This window comes from Acomys russatus, chromosome 10 (genome assembly GCF_903995435.1).
Source record: "Acomys russatus chromosome 10, mAcoRus1.1, whole genome shotgun sequence".
Classification (NCBI taxonomy): Eukaryota; Metazoa; Chordata; class Mammalia; order Rodentia; family Muridae; genus Acomys; species Acomys russatus.
Genome location: NC_067146.1, coordinates 34,603,152 through 34,623,263, shown reverse-complemented (window position 1 = coordinate 34,623,263; position 20,112 = coordinate 34,603,152). Strand labels below are relative to the sequence as shown.

The following is a 20,112-nucleotide window of genomic DNA, read 5'->3' as shown; positions in this document are numbered from 1 at the left end:
CAGATCCCCACCACCCCCCACAGACTGTTCTGCAAGTTGTCTTAAGTTGTCAACATCTCTCTTCCAAGTGACAGCCAGAAATGGATATAATATTACAGATGTGGCTGGTTAGAGCAAGGCCCTATTCATTGTTATGGCGTGCGGACGTTACAGCTGGTACCTCACTGTTGCTTCTTACTGATCTTCCTAAAGAACAGGAACCACACAAAAGTCACCCCCTTCGCCTGTATCAGTGAATTATGTTGCACTGACTGGTGTGTTTTGTGCTTACAGCGAAGGACTGAACTCAAATGATACTTAACTCTAAATTCTGTTATCTATTTATAAGCTATCCCTCTTCCAGTCACTCATTAATTGTAAAGTAAGCTTTCTAGATCCTTGTCAAAAATCATGTGTGCCAATGCTAAACAGGAGGAGATCCAGGACAAAGGTTTGTGACCCCACCGGGGCTCCTCCCTTCTTCAAACCCAATAATCTATACACACCTGGCCAGCACTAGTCCCCAACAGCCTCCGGCTCAGGCAACATTCCTGCTAATTAGTCCTTGGTCCGCAACCCTCCTCTCACATCAGCCTACAGCCTGCAAACTGCTTCCCTGAACCCATGATTCACTTCTCTTTCAAAATAAAGTGTAAAAGGCACACACAGCTTAAAAACACAAGTCTATGAAAATATGCATACACACAGAGCAAAACCCAGGAAGGAAAGACCATCAGTGAAAGCATCTGAGGCAGGCTGGGAGATTGTTTGGGGCTTACTGTTATTGTTTAATTCATGGCTGTCTTTACTACAGTTAACATGTTACTTTAAAAAAAAAAATTAACAATGAAAATCATGTACAGAGACTCTGGCTTAGAAGCAGTACATGTAAGACGGCTTTAGACCAGTGAGAATCTCTTTCCAACCAGAACACTCTAAGCAGAGAAATAGGCTGGGATGGGACTTGTTGATCCCTAGAAACTTCCGCCTTGCTTTCTTTCTCTCTCCTCTCTTTCTCCTTTCATTTCCCGCCCCCAACGTTGCACTGCTATTTAGAGTTAATGATCTGATAAATAATGGGAAGAGCAGACTAAAAAACGGAACACTGACGCTTAGAAAAAAAATTCTGGGTGATCTGTGCACATATGTGTGTCCATGAGTGTGTGTATGTGCACGTGTGTGCATGTGTGTCCCATCCATCCCTCTGCCTGCCTGCCTGCCTCTGTTAGATAGGTTAGGGAAATATGGAAAAAAAAATGGTAAAGAGACTAAAACAGAGAAAAATGCAAAGGTTCCTTTCCAGCCTAAGAACGGAACAGAAAAATCCAACCCGTGTCATCTGATTAACTGGGGTCCTTCTTCACACTGAGACTAGGAAATAAGATAAATAAACAGAATATATAGTTAGATGTTTAGAATAAGGTTTATGGAAGGGTACGCTTGAAGAGAAAAGATCAGGTAGGTATGAGTGTGTGGGCAACTAATTAAGGGGAGAAAAAAAAAAGCGAAGTGTGAACTAACTGTGGAGAAAAACACCATGTGTAAATACCGCACTTATCAGCTCCCCAAACAATCTGATTGTTTGACCTGAAGCATTTTCAATAAGCATGGATTTCTCGGCTGCTTCAGTCTTTTCTTTAGGGGTAATTTTCCTCAATAGAAAACCTAGGTGCGTGCTATCTTCCTTTCTTTCTCAGGTTATCTCCAGCCCGGTTTTATAGTGTGTTCATTGCCATCTGCAAAGTCGGTAAGACAAGTAAATATCCCATTTGGCTTAGAAATATAATTTACTCCCCAAACTTGAAGTTATGCTATATATGCAAGGTAAACCAATAGCTGCTAGATTTATGGTAAACTGTTATAATAATAGAAAAAAAATGAGCAATCCAAACCCTCATTACTCTTTGACAAGTGAAAATTGTTTAAAGAATAATCTTCCTCTATTATCCTGGAAGCGAAGTCAACTACAGGCAGCAAATCAGCAAGTTCACATCTGTATCGCATTCCCATTAAAAAGGATAAAATGGCCAAATAGGTAGTCCAGTATTTGACCTGTAAAAATTCTACCTGTGCTTTGAAATACAAATCCTCCCCACTCCTCAAGAAGCCTAAATATAAGAGATAAATTAACAGCTTCACAGACAGATGGCAAATTGCCATAACATAGGCAAAATATACAAACAGAAGCAATATAATGTGCGATGTCAAAATCCTACTTAGCACCGAAGCAGTTTCCCTCCTGCCCCCGCACCCCCCAGAAAACTAACCATGGTGGCAAAGAAAGAGACTGACAGCTCCAGAGCGAACTCTTTAAAAAACAATGGGTAAAATGTTCAAATCAAAGAACAGCTAGTAAGTAGTAACTAGTGAAGTAACTAGGGCATAGAGGCATAGCTTGTGCTTCACACTGACCCTTGTGGAAAGCCGGCACAAAATAATGCAGATGTGGAAAGACAGCTAAGAAAATCTAAAATTCACATGGAGTGTTTGAGAGTCTTACCTATCAGTATTAGGACATATTGGTTTTTAAAGTTGTTTTTGATTTAAAAAAAAAAAATTCAAGTATCTATTAATTTTGTCTGTCCACTTAAATGTTGTTTTGTTCTTTCGGATTAGCAAGAAAGTTTTACCTAAACAGCTATTATTGCTTTTTCCCTGAGAAAATCATAATTTGAAGCAAAGTAATTTTTTTTAATATGTAGAGCATAAAAATCCTCAAGGATGTTGATCAGAATTCTATAGCTCCGTGTTATAATCCTGAGGTCGGGAGCCACGGCTCAGCCTGTTGGCTTGAAATACTTAGGTGTTATGGCTGTTCATCTACATCAATCAGAATTTATTAATTTGATATTATTTATTTTAAAGAAAACTGTAAAGTTAATGATATCTGATGCTCAAAATGTGCCTCTTGGAAAGAAAGACATGAAAAAATTAATTTGATTCAATATTCAATTTTGAGAAAAAATATGCAACCCTATGGAAAAAGACATATTTTTTAGAAACTTCTGTAAGTATAGAGGGAAGTCTAAAAAGGCAAGCTAGCTATAGTTTGTTGGCACTACGGCAATCCGAGGATGTCACAGGTGATCGGGTCTTGATTGCCTTTACTAAGGTGGCCTCTGAAATTTGAACAATGAGCAGAATTCCTATTATCTCAAAAATTCCAACAAAGTTTTTTTTTTTTTAAGCTAAAAATATATTCCTGGCTAAAATTTTGAGATGAAAAATCAAATCAGTTCAAACCCTGAAAGACGGGTGACTTTTTTTTTTTTACACTTGAATTTTCCTTACTTTCTACCCATGTTTGCTATAAATCTCACTCTTTTTTTTTTTTTTTTTTTAAACCAATGCTATCAGTGAACTGCCAGGTGAATTAACTGTGGAGGAGAAGCAACTGATAAGCATGTGACAGTCCCGTGGTCACCAGAACAGTAACTGTTAAATAAACATTGTTTTAAAACCCTGGAATTAGTCCGTCTTGCCGAAGAGAGTAAACACTTTTAAATTCAAAAGACATGGTTATGTTCACCTAACTTCCTAGATAAACGTCTTTGGCCCTTGGAAATCTTCAGTTTTTAATTTCTTTTTCTGGGGCGGGGGGGGGTCAACACTTAATTTTTAATAAGTAGATTCCGAGTAAATGAGTGAGTTTTTGCTTAATGCTAAAAAGCTTAATGCGTTGTACAGGACAAGGTCCCTTCTACCTTGTCATACACAATGAGTCAAAGTCTTCTTTTTCCTTTAAGAGAGAGAGGGAAAAAAAAAGCTGTAGGGATGTTTTTGAATTATGCTGTTTTAGTCTTGAGAGACAAATATATTTCATCTGTGCTTCATAAATCCATCTCAGTTGTAGACAGTTTGATTTTCCTTTTAAGCTTAACTTTTTTTTTTGGACAAAGATTAGCAACAGATAGTTAATTTTCTCAGCCCCACTATGGGCAGTTTAAGTGGGAATCCACATTAAGGTTTTATTTATCATCCCTTCCCTTCCGTATTTGAATGTTTGTCCCTTTGCAAATTTCCCTAACTATAAAAAGAAATTTTTTTTTTACTGGTTTATATGTATCAAGTCAATCAAATGCTTGGAGCTGAGTCTCGGTGACCTGTATCAAAGGTTTAAACGTGCGGTTACCGCGCCCCAAAACATCCATTCACCCACAAGATTTAGAAAAGCGTAACGGCGCGGCGCGGGGAGAAAGCCAAGCCGAGGTCTCCTTGTGAAACCTTGAATCAGCACCACAGTCCGTAGCTGAAAGCTTTCAGAGCCCGCCAACTACATTCGAAGCATCCACAGCTGTTTTCAATTGTTCTTGCCTTCCCTTCGTAGAGAATTTAGTAGGGCAGTGGGTGCCATTTGCAGCATCTCTGGCCCCCAGCCATGCTTTGACCCTGACCTGAACACCCCACCCCTGTTCGGCTCCCAGAATTTCATGATTCTGCTTCCCGGTTCGGTAAAACCTAAGAAAAACCAGGTTTGCGCCACCGGGAAATATGCTTAAGACGAAGGGGGGATTCAGTCTTTTAAACATCATATTTTGGTGGTCTCTCTGTCTTTCTCTCTCAATCAGATTCCAGAAAAAGAGGAAAAAAAAATGTTCATCTTTGTGTGAGAGAGAAGGCAGCTGGCCAGCCATGTCCCATCTAGGCCAAGCAGCTTCAATTGTGGGGTAAAGCCCCCCACCCCACGCCACCCCGAGGGACAATGACCCCCCAGGTCCCCGTTTCAGGGATCAGAAGATGTCCACCACCACCCTGGGGGGATGAGGGGTACCCTCCTTAGTAGAAACTGGAGATAAATTCCTGCCCTGCCGGACAGGGAGGGGCCGTGGGGGGTGCAGAAAGAAAGAGAAGGCCAGGGGTCAAGCCTGGGGAGGAATCCACTGGGCCCAGGAAGTGGGCCACAGGGTGCCCTGAAAGAGGGGTGCCGTGTGTGTGTGGGGGGCTATGGCATAGAGAGGGACCTGTACCCTTTGGGTGCGCCGTGGTACCCAGGAACCCGAGTGGGGGAGGGGGAGGCGGCGGCGGCGGCCTGTGGGTCCCCGAACCTCCGTGTCGCGCGCAGGCCACTAACCTGTCAGTAAGAACGTGCCAGTGGTCGCGGGGCTCATCTTGAGTGTCCCCCGACCCTTTCTCGTCCAAGCACAGGGGTCTCCCAGCTCCCACCACCAGGATAATAGCATTCTTGGGCCTGGCTAGGCCGGCTGTCCTCGATTCTCCCCACCCCTCCCTTTCTTCTTTCCTCCCGGCTTGGCCAGTTCAGCATCAGTATCACGTACCCCCCCTTCCTGAGCCCATGCTGCCCCTAGCGGCGGGCCAAAGCGGTGCAGCCGCACCCCCACCCCATCCCCCCAGGCGCCCGCCCACGCAACCCCCTCCGCCCCCACCGCCCGCGAAGCACGCTGGGATTTGGCGCCCCCCCCCCTCGGATCTCTCTATATAAGGCAAGCAGTCCGGGCTCTCGGTACACGCTTTTCCAACTTCAGTTGGTGTGTGTCGAAGAATCCTGACCAACTACGACCTGAGGAGACCAGCCAACGGAGAAGGTCCACCGAGCCTCGCCGAGGTCCACTGCGAGGGCTGCGGTCCGGAGCTTTCTCCGGACCGCGGTCGCCCAGTGGACCCGTCTCCTGGCCAGGTGTGAGACCCCGGTCATTCCTCCAGTCCTCGCAGAGGAGTCCTCGTGTGGTGAGTATGCGGTGAGGAATTTTTTTTTTTTTTTTTTTTTACAAAAATCCCGATCACACGCAATCCCCGGTTTTTTTCGGGAGCTGCGGGAGATGAAGTAGCGCCCCCGAATATCTCCTCGCAAATCTTGTCACGCCTTCAGTGGCTGGACCCTGAGACGAGAGTGCGGAAAGCAAGCCTTCTCACGGCTTCGGTTCCGCGACTTCGGTCTCCACGACTCGCCACGCGTCCAGAATTGGTCAGTAGACGCATGAGCTGCGGACAGTGATGAGCTGCAGACGCACATGAGCTACAGACCGATCTGCGATGTGCTCCTCAAACGCGCTGCGAAGCGACTGGCTCCGCAACTCTTTGGCGCTTCAATGCGCTAAAAGCGGACAAGCGGCTCAGTTGCGCGGCCGACGGGCGCTTCTTGCGCCGCGATGAACCAATGGGCGCTTCATTGCGCTACGAAATACTTAATTAATAGGCGCTTCATGCGCTACGAGATACTTACTAATAGGCGCTTCATTGCGCTGCGAAATACTAATAGGCGCTTCATGAGCTACCGAAATACTAATAGACGTTTCACGCGCTCCGATGTACTAATGGGCGCTTCATGCGCTTCGCTGTACTAATGGGCGTTTAATGCGCTTCGCTGTACTAATGGGCGCTTCATGCGCTTCGCTGTACTAATGGGCGCTTCGCGCGCCGCTTCGCTGTACTCACGGGCGCTTCGGGCGCAACAACCCCGTCCGAACCACGGCGATACACGACGTGGTTCGTGGTTCACGCACTAGATTCGGAGCGGCAGGAGGTTACCCAAATGCAAAAGCGCAAAAAGAAATGAATTTCTAAATGCGCTACGAACTGCTGCGGAAGCATAAAATCCGCAGAGCTACAGGGAAAGTAGTGTTGGAAAAACGAGAGAGTTTTTCTCTCTCTGGAGGGGGGTACAGCACCTTTCGGTACAGCTCCGAGGTGGTTTATCGTAGGACGGCTATCTGCACGATGGTGGTGGTAGACAAAATGGAGCCCTGGGCGGCAAAAAAAAAAAGAAAAGAAAAGAAACGGTGTTTAACATTCTGTCCACACCGCTCCTGCTATGGCAGTCGAGTGGAGGAAGGGTGCTGGATTTTGGAGATGGCAGAATAGGCTGCCTTGTCTAATGGTGACTGATCGAGGTGACGGCGCAGTTGGCGCAGTTGACTTGGTGGCGCGAATTGGCATCCAGCAACAGTTTGTGGAAACTGTCTGGTTTGCTGGGTGGGCATGAGGCCGAGATAGGGCGCGGGGCGGTGGCGGGGTGGGGGGGGGTGATGGTGGTTGCTGTTGCTGCGCAGAAGGAATTTGGTTGCTGGGAGTTGGTGGGAGGGGGTATGGGGAGGGGGAGGTGGAAGGGAGGGGGGGAGGCGTGCAGTCATTCTGCAGCCCTGTAGCAGCCAGTCTCAGACCTGCCCCGCCCATCTAGCCTGCCTTCTCTGCAGTGTCTACTCAGAGAGGCCTGCGCGCCTCGCCTGCGCGCCTCGCAAGCGCGCCTCGCCTGTCGCGCGCCTTTCTAGAACATGCTTCCACAGGCCCAACCTCCCGAGTGCTGACTCCTTAGAGCCAGCCTACTTAATTCCCCGCCCCAAGGCCAGCCTCCTCTGAGGTGGCCTGCCCAGGCCCCGCCTCCTTTGAGGTGGCCTGCCCAGGCCCCGCCTCCTCTGAGGTGGGCTGCCCAGGCCCCGCCTTCTGAGCCCGCCTCCTCCTCTGAGGCCTGCCCAGACCCCGCCTCTCACTGTTTGGCTCCTCCCAGAGCTCCTCCAAGGAGGAGGCCCAGAGGCCTGCCCCTCCCCAATACCCCTCCCAACTACCCTCAGCCAGCCTGCGCATGCGCAGTGTGGGCCCCCCTCCAGCCCCTCCCTTCAAAGCTTGCCTCCTTTGTGCAAGTGCGCCCCTACCCTGTCTGAGCCTGGCTGTACAGCCCCGCCTCCTTGCGGCTTCTCTGTTGCGCAGTTTTACTTTTTGTCCACAGGTGTCTAGTAAATATAAAAATAATAAGAATAATTAATAATAATAATAAGTATACCTGGCATGCATAAGCACTTTTAATAAGTGCCTTGCATTATTAACTAAGATGATCCCACAATTAAAACTCTTGATACTGGGACATGGAAACTTGCAAGAAGACCTAGCTGATGGCTTGAAGCAATTAAGCCAATTATTTACTTTAAATTAAAAATTAAATTAAATTATTTTTATATTTAATTATTTTCTCAAGACACCATTGGACTTCCTGGAATTAAATGCTTTGGTGAATACGAAGACAGGAGTAGTTTGAACTGTGTTTCTTAGGAGTTTTCAGTGGTTTTTGGTGTTATGGCTTAGCCTCTGAAGGAGGTGTTTGTGAGCATAGAAAGTGTTTTTGTTTTCTTGGTTTTTTTTTTTTTTTTTCTTTAAATTCTAGCTGATTAGCCCTGACTGACCTGCCTACATATAATAAATTGTGCTTGGCACATAGTGGCCATTGCCATAGTAAAGTAATTATTTATTGTCTTGATGCTAGCCTTCAAGGTTTTTTGAGTTTATGATCCTTTTTTCTATGGTGCTTTGCTGTCCTGAGTTGAGTTGCTGCCCCACCCCCATTTAAAAGTTTCTTTTTAAAAAGTATGTTTTTGAATTCCAGTAATGTAAGCTGTAATTATAATGTGAAACAACTAAATTATATTCCAAATAATTAGCTTTTTTCATAAAAAGCTAATTATTTGTTATTCCAAGTAATTAGCTTTTTTCATAAAAAGCTAGTTATTTGCTGTCCCAAGTAATTAGCTTTTTTCATAAAAAGCTAGTTATTTGCTGTCTCAAGTAATTAGCTTTTTTCATAAAAAGCTAGTTATTTGCTGTCCTAAGTAATTAGCTTTTTTCATAAAAAGCTAATTTAAATTTGGGGTGTGTGGGTTATTAATACTATATATTGACATTAAAAATTTGTGTGATATAACAGAATGGTTACATTTCAAGACATAGATTTTTCAATTGGCTTAATTAAATATCTATGTCATTTACAAAGAAGGCAAATAGAAATGTTTCTAAATTAATGAAGAAAAAATTTTAAATGGCTCCATATATTATGGACTATGAGCCAGGATTTCTTAAGGGGAGAATTGGAGGCGTTTGCTCCCCCAGCTTTCGTCTTCCTATTGCCCCTCCCCAATGAGTAACTATCTATGGGAAATATATGCTTATAATTACAGCCTGAGATTCATGCTTTGTTTTGGGAATTTTATCTGCATATTAAAGAGATTCAAGAAATGGGGAAAATATATGCAAATTAAATTGCACAAATAAGCCACATAATACCAAAAAAAAAGCACACTTAAAAATATAAAGTAACTAAGAGTGGCTTAATGGTGTTTCATTTCCTAATGAGACATTTATATATGATTTTATTTGTTATTATTCTTTGATGTGTTGGGGGATTAAAAAAAGTTTGAAGAAGTCATTGTAGAAAGTTAATAATTAATCAAATGCACTTATTTCTAAATTGGCTAAAATTTAATTATCATATATGAAGATGGCAGCTTGGCTTATGCAGTGTGACCTTTCTGTTTTCAGGAATGGGAGCTCTCAGCAACGCCCCCCACCCCCATTCCCAGTCCATCCCTTTAAGGGGGAATTTGAGGAGCTACAATTTTTAAGTCAGATTAAAATTAAGTTAAAATGTTCCTTGCCTCTCATCAACTTGTACTGTCCTAATTGCTTTTTAAAACATTTTCGTGACCTCTTTATAGTTGCTGTTAACCAGTTTGCCCAGGACCCTATTACTTTTTACTGGTTAAACTACTCAGCTTGGGAGAGTCCCACCCCAAAATTGTAAGCCCCCCCGCCAAGGAAAGCCTGAGACCCAAGAGTAGTGAAGGTCACAGATTTTAAACTGGTGACCTCACAAGCCAAGGATGGTATTTAAATTGCCTAACCAGTACTGTTATTGAAAAACAAAAGCTATGCCCCTGAGTGCCTTGGTGGGACTGGCACCTTTCTCCAAGTCACATGGTGCAGCTCCTCCCCCATTACCTTAATTCCAATCTCAATTTAAATTATCTTACTGATTTTTTTCCCCCAAAAATCAGTTGTTGTCTTTTATAGGTGTTAATGCCCACTAGACCTGGCTTCAATAAAGCCCACCCCAGCAGCTTGTAACCTTCCTGACCTAGGTCAAGCTGTACCAAGCCATGCTGAGACCATCTTAATAAAGCTTTTAATTTTGCTTTTTTTGTTTTCTATTTTTCTAATTTCTATTAATTGTTATTTTCTAGACAACAGAAGTCATACTTAGTCACCTGTGTGCTCTACTCATTAGAAAGGCCACAGGACTAGCTCTCTGGACAAAGGGAAAATGGCAGGGGAGGAGCCTAAAAGATGGGGACAGTGAGAAAGCAGGAGCATGGGTCAAAGATGATAAACAGATGGCATGTGGGATGTCAGTTTTCCCTATTTTAAAAAAATATTCTACTAGTTAAAATATTACCTAACTTTTCTAATAAACATAGTTTTATATTTTTTGTTTCATGGAGTTTAGTTAGTGTCCATTTTTGCCATGGTCAGAGAAAAATGACCTTTTTTTTTTTTTTTGGTTTTATTTGTAAATGACTTATTTTTAAACTTATGTTTGTTTAAAATTTTTAAACTTAACTTTATGTCCTTAAACTTTCATTGAACTTATTAAATTAAATGTTTTTAACTATTAAAAACTTTTAAACTTTTTGAAAGTTTTAGAACTTTTAATAACACAACTTTTAAAACTTTCTAAGGTTTTAAACAGAACTTTTAAAACTTTCTAAAGTTTTAAGCTTGAATCTTACAAGTTGTAAGTTCAAACTTTTTAAAAGTTTTTTTTTAACTTTAATAAACTTTGTTAAACTCTTAAAAGTTTACTGAACTATCCAATTGCAAAGTTTTAAAAACTTTTTAAAGCTTTAAGCTTGAAACTTAAAAGTTAAGTTCAAACTTTTTAAAAGTTTTTTTTTTTTTTTAATTTCAGTAAACTTTGTTAAGCTTTTTTAAAAAGTTTGCTAGATGGCCCAATTACAAAGTTTTTAAAACTTTAAAGTTTTAAGTTTGAAACTTAAAAGTTGTTTGTAAGCTCAAACTTTTTAAAAGTTTCTTTTTTTTTAACTTCAATAAACTGTTAAACTTTTTAAGAAGTTTGCTAAATGGACCAATTACATTTTTAAAACTTTAATATCTTATTATTTACTACAATTATTTAAAATTTTCCTATTTAAGATTTGAGAACCTTACAAATACATAATTATTAATCACTCTTTAATCATTATATTTATATCATTATATTTAACCCTGTTTTTCAGGTTGACTCTGTGCTGATGATCACTACACTCAATGAAAACATTTAAACAATTCCTTCTCATACACACATCTCCTCTTCAGGGTTCCCCACCTTAGTTTTACAAGCCTTTGGGTGGGGCTCTACTGAAAAGTCTCAATTAAAACTAAAGGCTACAACATACTGGTGACCTGTAGTACAAATAAAGTTCTGTATCTCTTTGATTAATAAAGTATATATTTTAAGTATCTTTAGATTCAGGATGCCCAAGTTGCAATAGTTAAACACTCTCCCCGCTTATACAGATAGTTACCTTTTGTTATTTAATTAATAATCTTATTAATAATCAGTTCACAGTTATAATTCAGTGACTTCTACATACACTATTTAATTAAAGCATAATAAAATTGAGTTGTATTATTATCAGGCATCTTTTAACATTTGTCCTATTATATAGACCATTAGCCCATTTCCTCCTAAAATGCATCAATTAATATTTGCTTAATGATTGTCTAATAAGGTAAACTGACATCTCAATGCCATTCTGTCCCATAGGGAATTCTCTTGAGGATGCTGACTTGTGGTCACAAAAGCAATTAAGCAATCTTGTAGCTTTTGTTGTTTGACTTAATAATTAGACCTTCTGTGTTAAGGGTGTACCTCTATGTGACCTTTGGCCAAGAATATTTTGGTTTTTTTCAGAGCTGATAAGTACAGGCATTGTGGTTTTAATACCTATCTCTTGTGTGTGCGTGGTGGTTTCTTATTGATTAGAATAATATTTTCTCCTTACATTCTCATTAGTAAAAGATATGATGTTGGATTATCTTGCATAATTTAGGAGTTATTATGCATAATTTGTCTATTTATTTTTGCGGTGCTTTGTGACCTCCAAGAAAAACTACTGGTTTACCATTGTCAGTCTTCTTTTATTGTTTGTAAGAGTGAGCATGCCACTGATGAAGGTTGTGTACTGTTAATTATAATGAGAGGTGACTTTTTAGGAGGAGGGTCACTTAGATATATGGACGTCAAGAAGTAGTATGCTTTTCATTATGCTGTGAAAATAATTCACCCTCTCATGAGGGTTTGTGTTCTGGTGACTGTGAAAATAATTCACCCTCTCATGAGGGTGTGTGTTCTGGTGACTGAAAATAATTCACCCTCTCATGAGGGTGTGTGTTCTGGTGACTGTGAAAATAATTCACCCTCTCATGAGGGTGTGTGTTCTGGTGACTAATTATCAAGTGATAATTATCAGAGAATACTTGAAAACCTATAGTGACTGCTTTGAATGTGTGTGTGTTGAATATGTGCTTTTGTGATCCTTTACAGGAATAGGCGGGTCTTGAAAACCAAGAAAAGACGCCGACCTCGAGGGGCCCAGAATCCTGGGCTGCCTCCCCAGAGGAGTGAAGCCACACCTGGGAGGTCCCCTCCCACCACCACCATGGCTGCTGCGGGTGGTTCCGACTGCCCGCCGCCGCCGCCACCTCCTCCTCCTAACAACAACAACAACAACAACAGGCCCCAGGGCAGCAACAGCAACAGCAGACCTGATGAGCTGTCGGATGAACTCTCAGATGACAACTTCGGGATTCTGCTGGGCCAGCAGGGTGAGTTGAACAACAACCTGCAGCATCAGATGCAGTTGCTCTCACTAGAGAACGACTTCCTCCGGGAACACATGGAAGATGAAATTGAACCAGAACCTGAACAAATTCAGATCCCTGCCCCTGAGGACAGTGACGATGACCTCGAGCTCCAGGGTGCTGCAGCGGCTGCTGCTCCAATCATTTTCTTCGAGGAAGACTGCTCTGATGACTTTCCTGAGAAGTTTGATGGCAACCCGGACACTCTGAGTACTTTCATGTCTCAGTGCCAGATCTTTATGGAGAGGAGCGCCAGAGACTTCTCAGCTGATCGTGTTCGTGTATGCTTCGTGACAAGCATGCTGACCGGCCGTGCCGCCCGCTGGGCTTCTGACAAGCTGGAACGATCCAGTTACCTGATGCATAACTACCCTGCCTTTTATGATGGAGATGAAGCACGTCTTTGAAGACCCTCAGAGGCGTGAAGCTGCCAAACGCAAGATCAGACGTCTGCGCCAGGGCCTGGGATCTGTCGTGGACTATTCCAATGCATTCCAGATGATTGCCCAGGACCTGGATTGGAACGAGCCTGCTCTCATTGATCAGTACCATGAAGGCCTCAGCGACCACATGCAGGAGGCGCTGTCTCACGAAGAGCTCCCCAAGACTCTGTCTGCTCTGATCAACCAGTGCATTCTCATCGAGAGAAGGATGACTCGTGCTGCTACTGCTGCTGCCGCTGCTACAAACAAGCCTTCCCCACCGAGGGCCCTGGTGATGCCTCAGAACCACCAGGCTGATCCTACTGAGCCCGTGGGAGGTGCCCGCATGCGCCTGACCCAGGAAGAAAAAGAAAGACGCCGCAAACTGAACTTATGTCTATACTGCGGCAACGGAGGCCATTACGCCGACAACTGTCCAGCGAAGGCCTCCAAAAATTCGCCGCCGGGAAACTCCCCGGCCCCGCTGTAGAGGGACCTTCAGCGACAGGGCCGGAAAGAATAAGGTCCCCACCCCCCGAGGCAACGACTCAGCACCTTCAAGTGATGCTCCAGATCCATATCCCGGGCCGACACACCCTGTTCGTCCGAGCTATGATTGACTCTGGTGCATCTGGCAACTTCATTGATCAAGACTATGTCATTCAAAACAGAATTCCTCTAAGGGTGAAAGACTGGCCAATCATGGTGGAAGCTATAGATGGGCATCCTATTGCCTCGGGCCCAATCATTCTAGAGACTCACCACCTGATTGTTGACCTAGGAGATCACCGGGAATTACTGTCTTTTGATGTGACTCAGTCTCCCTTCTTTCCTATTGTCCTAGGAGTTCGATGGCTAAGCACCCATGATCCCCACATCACCTGGAGCACTCGCTCTATTGTCTTCAACTCTGATTACTGCCGCTTTCGCTGTCGAGTGTTTTCCCAGATACCTCCTGCTCTACTATTACCAGCACTACCATATCTGTATCAGCATATGCATCCACCTCCATATCCACAGATGCATCCACAGCTGCCTCCACAGATGCATCCACAGCTGCCTCCACAGATGCATCCACAGCTGCCTCCACAGATGCATCCGCAGATGCCTCCACAGATGCCTCAGCAGATGCCTCCACAGATGCCTCAGCAGATGCCTCCACAGATGCCTCCGCAGATGCCTCCACAGATGCCTCAGCAGCTGCCTCCACAGATGCATCCACAGATGCATCCACAGCTGCTGGCGCAGCTGCATCCGCATTTGCATCCACAGATGCCTCCACATATGCATCCGCATCTGCATCCACACATGCATCCGCACATGCATCCGCATCTGCATCCACACCTGCCTCCGCATATGTATCCGCCGATGCACCCACAGATGCATCCATATATGTATCTACAGATGGATCCACAGATGCGTAGACAGATGCATGAACAGCTGCACGAGCATCTGCATCACCTACATGACCATCTTCAACAGCTACATGAGCAGCTGGATGAGCAAATGCTGGTGCATCGGGATCCACATGACCCTCAGGATCCATTTGACCATCAGGATCCACATGACCCTCCAGGTCCAGATGACCCTCCAGGTCCAGATGACTATCCAGGTCCGCCTCCATATCCGTACCCACATGGCCCTCCAGATCCACATCCGCCTCCAGATCAGCATCAGCATCCGCATCCAGATCCACATATGCATCCGCATATGCACCCACATATGCATCCCCATATGCATCCGCATATGGCTCCTCATATGCATATGCACCCCCATATGCATCCACATATGCACCCACATCTGGATCCACGTCTGCAGCATCATCTGTATCAGCACCTGTATCAGCAGATGGATCCGCATCTGCAGCAGCAGCTGTATCAGCAACTGGATCCACATGCGCAGCAGCTGCTGCAACAGTATCTGCAGCAGCATCCACAGCAGCATCCACAGCAGCATCTACATCCACAATTCTTCTACCAGATGGATGGCTACAGAGTTTTCTACCCTGTGAGGTATTGCTATATTCAGAATGTGTATACGCCTGTGGATGAGCATGTTTACCCGGGTAACCGGCTGGTTGACCCTCACATAGAGACAATTCCTGGAGCGCACAGCCTTCCCAGTGGACATTTGTACTCACTGCCTGAATCTGAAATGGATGCCCTGCGAAATTTCGTGGACAGAAGTGTGAAAGATGGACTCATGACTCCTACTGTTGCCTCCAATGGGGCCCAAGTTATGCAAGTGAAAAGAGGGTGGAAGCTCCAGGTCACCTACAATTCTCGTGCTCCACAGAGCCGTCCCATCCAAAATCAGTACCTTCGCCTGTCTCTTCCAAACATGGGAGACCAAGCTCACCTGGCAAGCTATGCGGAATTGGTTCCTCAAGTTCCTGGATACCACCCAGTCCCTATCTACGCCACCTTCGGAGGTCATCAAGTGATGTTTGCATGGTACCCAGTGGGACAAGATGGACAAGGAAGAACGATCTTCATACCTGTTGTGGTCACGTGGTGTCCAAATTTGTACCGCCAGCCTCCGGGACCCCAGTACCCTCCTCCGCAGCCACCACCTCCACCACCGCCACCGCCACCGCCACCACCGCCACCTCCACCACCTCCATCCTACAGTAGTACCTTGTAAATACCTGTTGTGTCCTTCAGAGACTCTGCCCTCAACTTAATCCTGTGCAGCTTCTCAATCAATGACTGTGTGCTACTGGAACTTCAGGCCACCTAAGGCACAAAGGCACACAGGGCTGAAGTCTGTTTTCCATCTTGACTGCCAATTAGTAAGTGGACAAGGCCTGGGTTTTCCTGTTAAAACCTCTCACCATCTCAATCACAGGCTGCCAAGTGTCTACAGAGAAGCTGATGGAACACAGGTCATCCTGATTCCTTATAGAGGGAGAGAAGAGGAAGAGGAGGACACGACCTGCCTGTACTCTCTTTACATCACTGGAGGACGGGCGCCTTATGAAGGAAGCCACACTCTTTGGTGCAGTATGGAAAGGCTTCCGTGATCCTCTTGCTGCACCCTATGAAACTTCACCATCTTCAAACTCCATTTTCATGGTTCCGTTAATTTTCAAGGAGCAGCAACTGGACTGGTTCTCTGCAACACGAAACACCTCAGCTTGAAAAGGAAGTGCTCTCTCTCTCAGATAGACTTGTGAGTGTGCCTTCGAATTCTGGTGCAAATCACACGTACCCAAGGACTCCGGCTTTGACACATCTTAACCATCATCATGCCCTGCCAGTAATGGTTTGTTTCCTTAAAAGTGTTTAACCTGGGGACCAGAGGCTTCTGGTGGCTCCAGGTATGTTAGGGGTGTTTTTTAGAACGTTGTAACCACCTCTCAATCATGTAAGAGGGCTAAAGAGTAGCACATCAAAAGGACTTCTAAATCTGGTACCCAAACTCTTACAAGAGGCTTGAGTTAGTCACCAACTTGTTAGGATCTTCAGCAAGAACTTGAGCGTTGCTTAATTGGCTGGAGAAACACCAGCAGAGTTTTGCAATCACCTACCCATGTGTCTGCCTTCATATGCATCTGGGCATCCCTTTACCCATCCTCTCAGTGACCTGGACTATGAGGATGTTTATAGAGGGGAAATGATTTTGCACCCAGATCCACACTCCTGTCATGGAAGATATATTTGAAGAAGAGGACTTAAGAGCACTGGGCATCGTCCTGAAGATATAGACTTCTAAGAGTGAGGTCTCTTGCTACTACCTTGAACCATTTGTTTAACCTCTGTTTGATTCTCTCCTACTGCCATGAATCCTGCTGCAGGATTTGTCACCTTCCTGCCTGATTGCTGAGACTCCATTTTGCTGCCGTGCAAGGAGATGAATGAGGCAGGGCCTATAGGAGAATGTGTTTGAATGCAATCTCCCAATTGCCACAATTTGAGCAGTAGGATACAACATGGTTTTATTTCAGTCTGCCTGTCATAAAGAGTCTTAATGGTGAAGTTTCCTTTTTCATCAATATCATCTCTCCTGTACCCTCACATGTTTAAGTAGTTTAGTAAGTTTTTTTTCTTTTTTTTCTTTTTTTCCTTTTTTTTTTTTTTTTTTTCTTTTTTTGGATTTTAAAGTGTTGACTATGCTTTCATAATTTCCACTGAATTACTGCCCGATTCTTATTGTTGAATTGAAATATTTTGGTACTGTAATTTTACAACATTTTGAATCTTCAATTTTGAATTCTATCAATTGGGACTTTAGAATTCACCAAAAAGAATATACAAAATTAAAAGAAGAGACTTAATTGACTATTGATTTGTGCTCAATGAAATCAGAAATTTTGTCAATCATCATGTGTTTTACAGTAATTACTTTTAAATGGTGCATTTGTGCTTCTGATTTTTTGTGAAGCATCACTTCAGTTTACCTCAAATCTCAGTTCCATCCTTCATGCATTTTAATTCATTTGATCTTCAAGCTGCAGAGTGCCCAGAAATGGGTCATCATCTGCAGCCCTGGCATGTACACAGGGACATTTGCCACCATTGCAAGCAAATCTCTGGAGAAGTTGACCACCTGAGTCAGGGAGAAAAAGATGGTGTGGGTTCACAGCTCACAGACAGCATCCCTGACACGTTGTACTGTTTTTTGAGGCTTGCCATTGACTTTTCGGCACTGTGTACTATGCTCTGCTCCTATGTATACTCTATAAATGTTAGGATAAGGATAGGTTAAGTTAGGTTAAGGATAAGTACTCTATAGTTTTGAAATTTTGTTAAGTTTCCTTTTTTTTTTCCCAATTTGTTTTGCTTCTGTTGATCAAATTTACATTGTTTTTTTTTTTTTCTTTTATTTCGGCATTTCCAACAAAAATGTTTTTATTCATTTGTTAGGAAGAAGCATAAGTTGTAAAAGGAAGAGAATGAAAATTATCAAAATTAGCTGATTGGCTGTGGGCCCAAACTTTTATTCCTTATTAATTAAAGATGAAGGGGATGTGAGTTCCTATTGCTGGTTACCATGAAGAGTCAGTTTAGTTTGAACCAGGAGGCATTTGGCTGAGATGGTTGAGATGGGCATCTGTGTGGTGCACCCTAGAATTGTACTTAGGTTCACAGGTACCTCTTGGACTTCTGAACTGATGTCACTGTCACACATCTTTGACATCCTGCATCCCACATCGTTTCAAGATTGGCAACAGAGAGCATCCTGTTGGAGAGACCTGAGCCGCCATGAAGGACCACCTGCGGAAGAGGAGAGTCTGCAGGAACCATACTACGTATTCAGCTGGAGAGGGAACACGCATCTGATGGGAATGGAATTTTTTGATTGTTTCAGATTGTAGAATGTTGTTGAGTTGTTCGTAAACATTGCATTGTTGTTTTCTTTCTTTCTTTTTTTTTTTTTTTCTGTAGTCAATTAAGTAATAGGGGATAGACAATCATAAGTACCTTAGGCTGGGAGGGACTGTTAAGTAATCTTAGGTGGGTGGGCAATTTAGGAAATTAGGATAAGTTAGATAATAATTTAGGATATTAGGAAGTTAAGATAAGTTAGGAAATTAGGAAGTTAAGATAAGTTAGGATAAGTTAGATAGTAATTTAGGAAATTAGGACGTTAAGATAAGTTAGGAAATTAGGACGTTAAGATAAGTTAGGATAAGTTAGATAAGATCTCAATAAGTGGACACGTGTACTTAATTGTCACTCTTACCCTTACAACTGTACCTTTAAGATTCAACTCAGAGGAAACTGCAGGGAAATCAAAATTTTAGGAGTGAATTGGATATGGATAAAAAGTTCAGAGATGATTAGATTAATTCAAAAAAGGCCCTAGGAATTAACTCCAGGGATAGATTGTGAGTAAAGTTTTGAGAATTAGTAGATGATTATCATCATTTGAGATATTGTTGTTGGAATAAAGTGTATAATGCCAAATGCCAAATATTAATGGAAATTATAAGAATGTGATGAATAAAACCCTTGCTCTTTCCCTGTCAGTAATCCTCCTCCCCCTCCCCTCCCTACCCCACCCTTTCTTCCCTCCCCCCTCCCAACCCCACCCTTCAAACAATATTACTGTATTCTCTTTACAATGTTTCTCTGTATTACTAATACTGTACTGTTACAATAAAAATTCAATAAAGACTTAGTGGTTAAGGCAAATTGTGTCCTGATCATTTCAGCGCCCACCTGCATCAAGAATGGAGGGAGGAACAGTGGGATGGGTCTGGAGTGACAAAGGGTGGGAGTTAGAAAGAGAATGGGTTGGGGAGGGGCCAAATGGGAAAAAAGATGGTGGGGAAGGGTGGGTTTGAGAACAAGTTTGACATGGGGGTAGTATATATATACAGCTCATTAGTCACAAAATTCAATATCAATGGTAATAAATCAACTAATTCAATCAAGCTGTGTAGGTAACAAAAATAAAGCCATCACCTCACAGCAAATCCAGTGACATATTGACTATTAATCTCAGTATGTCTTTGAATATTTGGGATTTATTAATATATTGGAGAGGGAGGGAGCTGGGAGAAGGAAATTGAAGAGCAAAAGTAGAAGAGTGGGAGATGGGGCAGGGGGCTAAGAAAGGAGAGTAGACTACCTCAGGAAACCAATTTATTCCATTGGTAGAACACATATGTAAGAATGCAACCAATTACTAGTGGTTACAGTGACACAGCAACCTTCACATCGGCGTTTCCTGGCAAGCTGAGATTTGTGACTGGAGGGTGGGGAAGGCTGGCAAACAGGGCAGTAGGAATCACAAGGCAGAGTGGGAGGTGGGAAGTGGTGGCAAGTGGGGTACAGGTTGAGTAAATTTGGAATGGGGCTTGATATAAAGAGAACATCAATCACAAGACTGAATAATAATACACAAAGAATACCCCGGGCAATAAGCACTAGCTGCAAAAGACTAACAGACACCCACCAACTAATGGCAGCTTCAATATGATTGGAACTCTTGATATCTATAAATTGAGGTGGGGAGCGGGGAACAGAATGGAGAGTAAAGGTGTGGGGTCAGGAATCCAGAGGGAAGGGGTGTATTAAGGGAGGGGTGAGGTATAAAGGGAGGGGTGGTGTATAAGAACACA

The 20,112-nt window shown here is 43.4% G+C and overlaps 2 protein-coding genes across 6 annotated transcripts in view; one reads left to right on the top strand and one right to left on the bottom strand.

Moving 5' to 3' along the window:
• The window catches only part of Sgce (sarcoglycan epsilon), a 73,225-nt gene extending 67,994 nt beyond the window's left edge, over nucleotides 1-5,231 (bottom strand). For 4 of the 5 annotated variants that reach the window (XM_051151975.1, XM_051151977.1, XM_051151978.1 and 1 more), the window contains exon 1: nucleotides 5,051-5,230. In XM_051151975.1, coding sequence (XP_051007932.1) covers nucleotides 5,051-5,159 — 109 coding nt within the window. In that variant the 5' untranslated portion in view covers nucleotides 5,160-5,230. Of the gene's footprint in view, nucleotides 1-5,050 lie in introns of all 5 variants that reach the window. The other variant, XM_051151976.1, reaches the window with a different exon arrangement.
• Nucleotides 5,232-5,434: 203 nt separating this feature from the next.
• On the top strand, nucleotides 5,435-16,722 carry Peg10 (paternally expressed 10). The gene is given in 5 exon segments (XM_051151973.1): nucleotides 5,435-5,675; nucleotides 12,305-12,998; nucleotides 13,000-13,510; nucleotides 13,513-14,015; nucleotides 14,232-16,722. Coding segments are annotated over 5 exon segments (3,168 nt in total). The 5' UTR covers nucleotides 5,435-5,670; the 3' UTR covers nucleotides 15,687-16,722.
• Nucleotides 16,723-20,112: the final 3,390 nt, after the last annotated feature.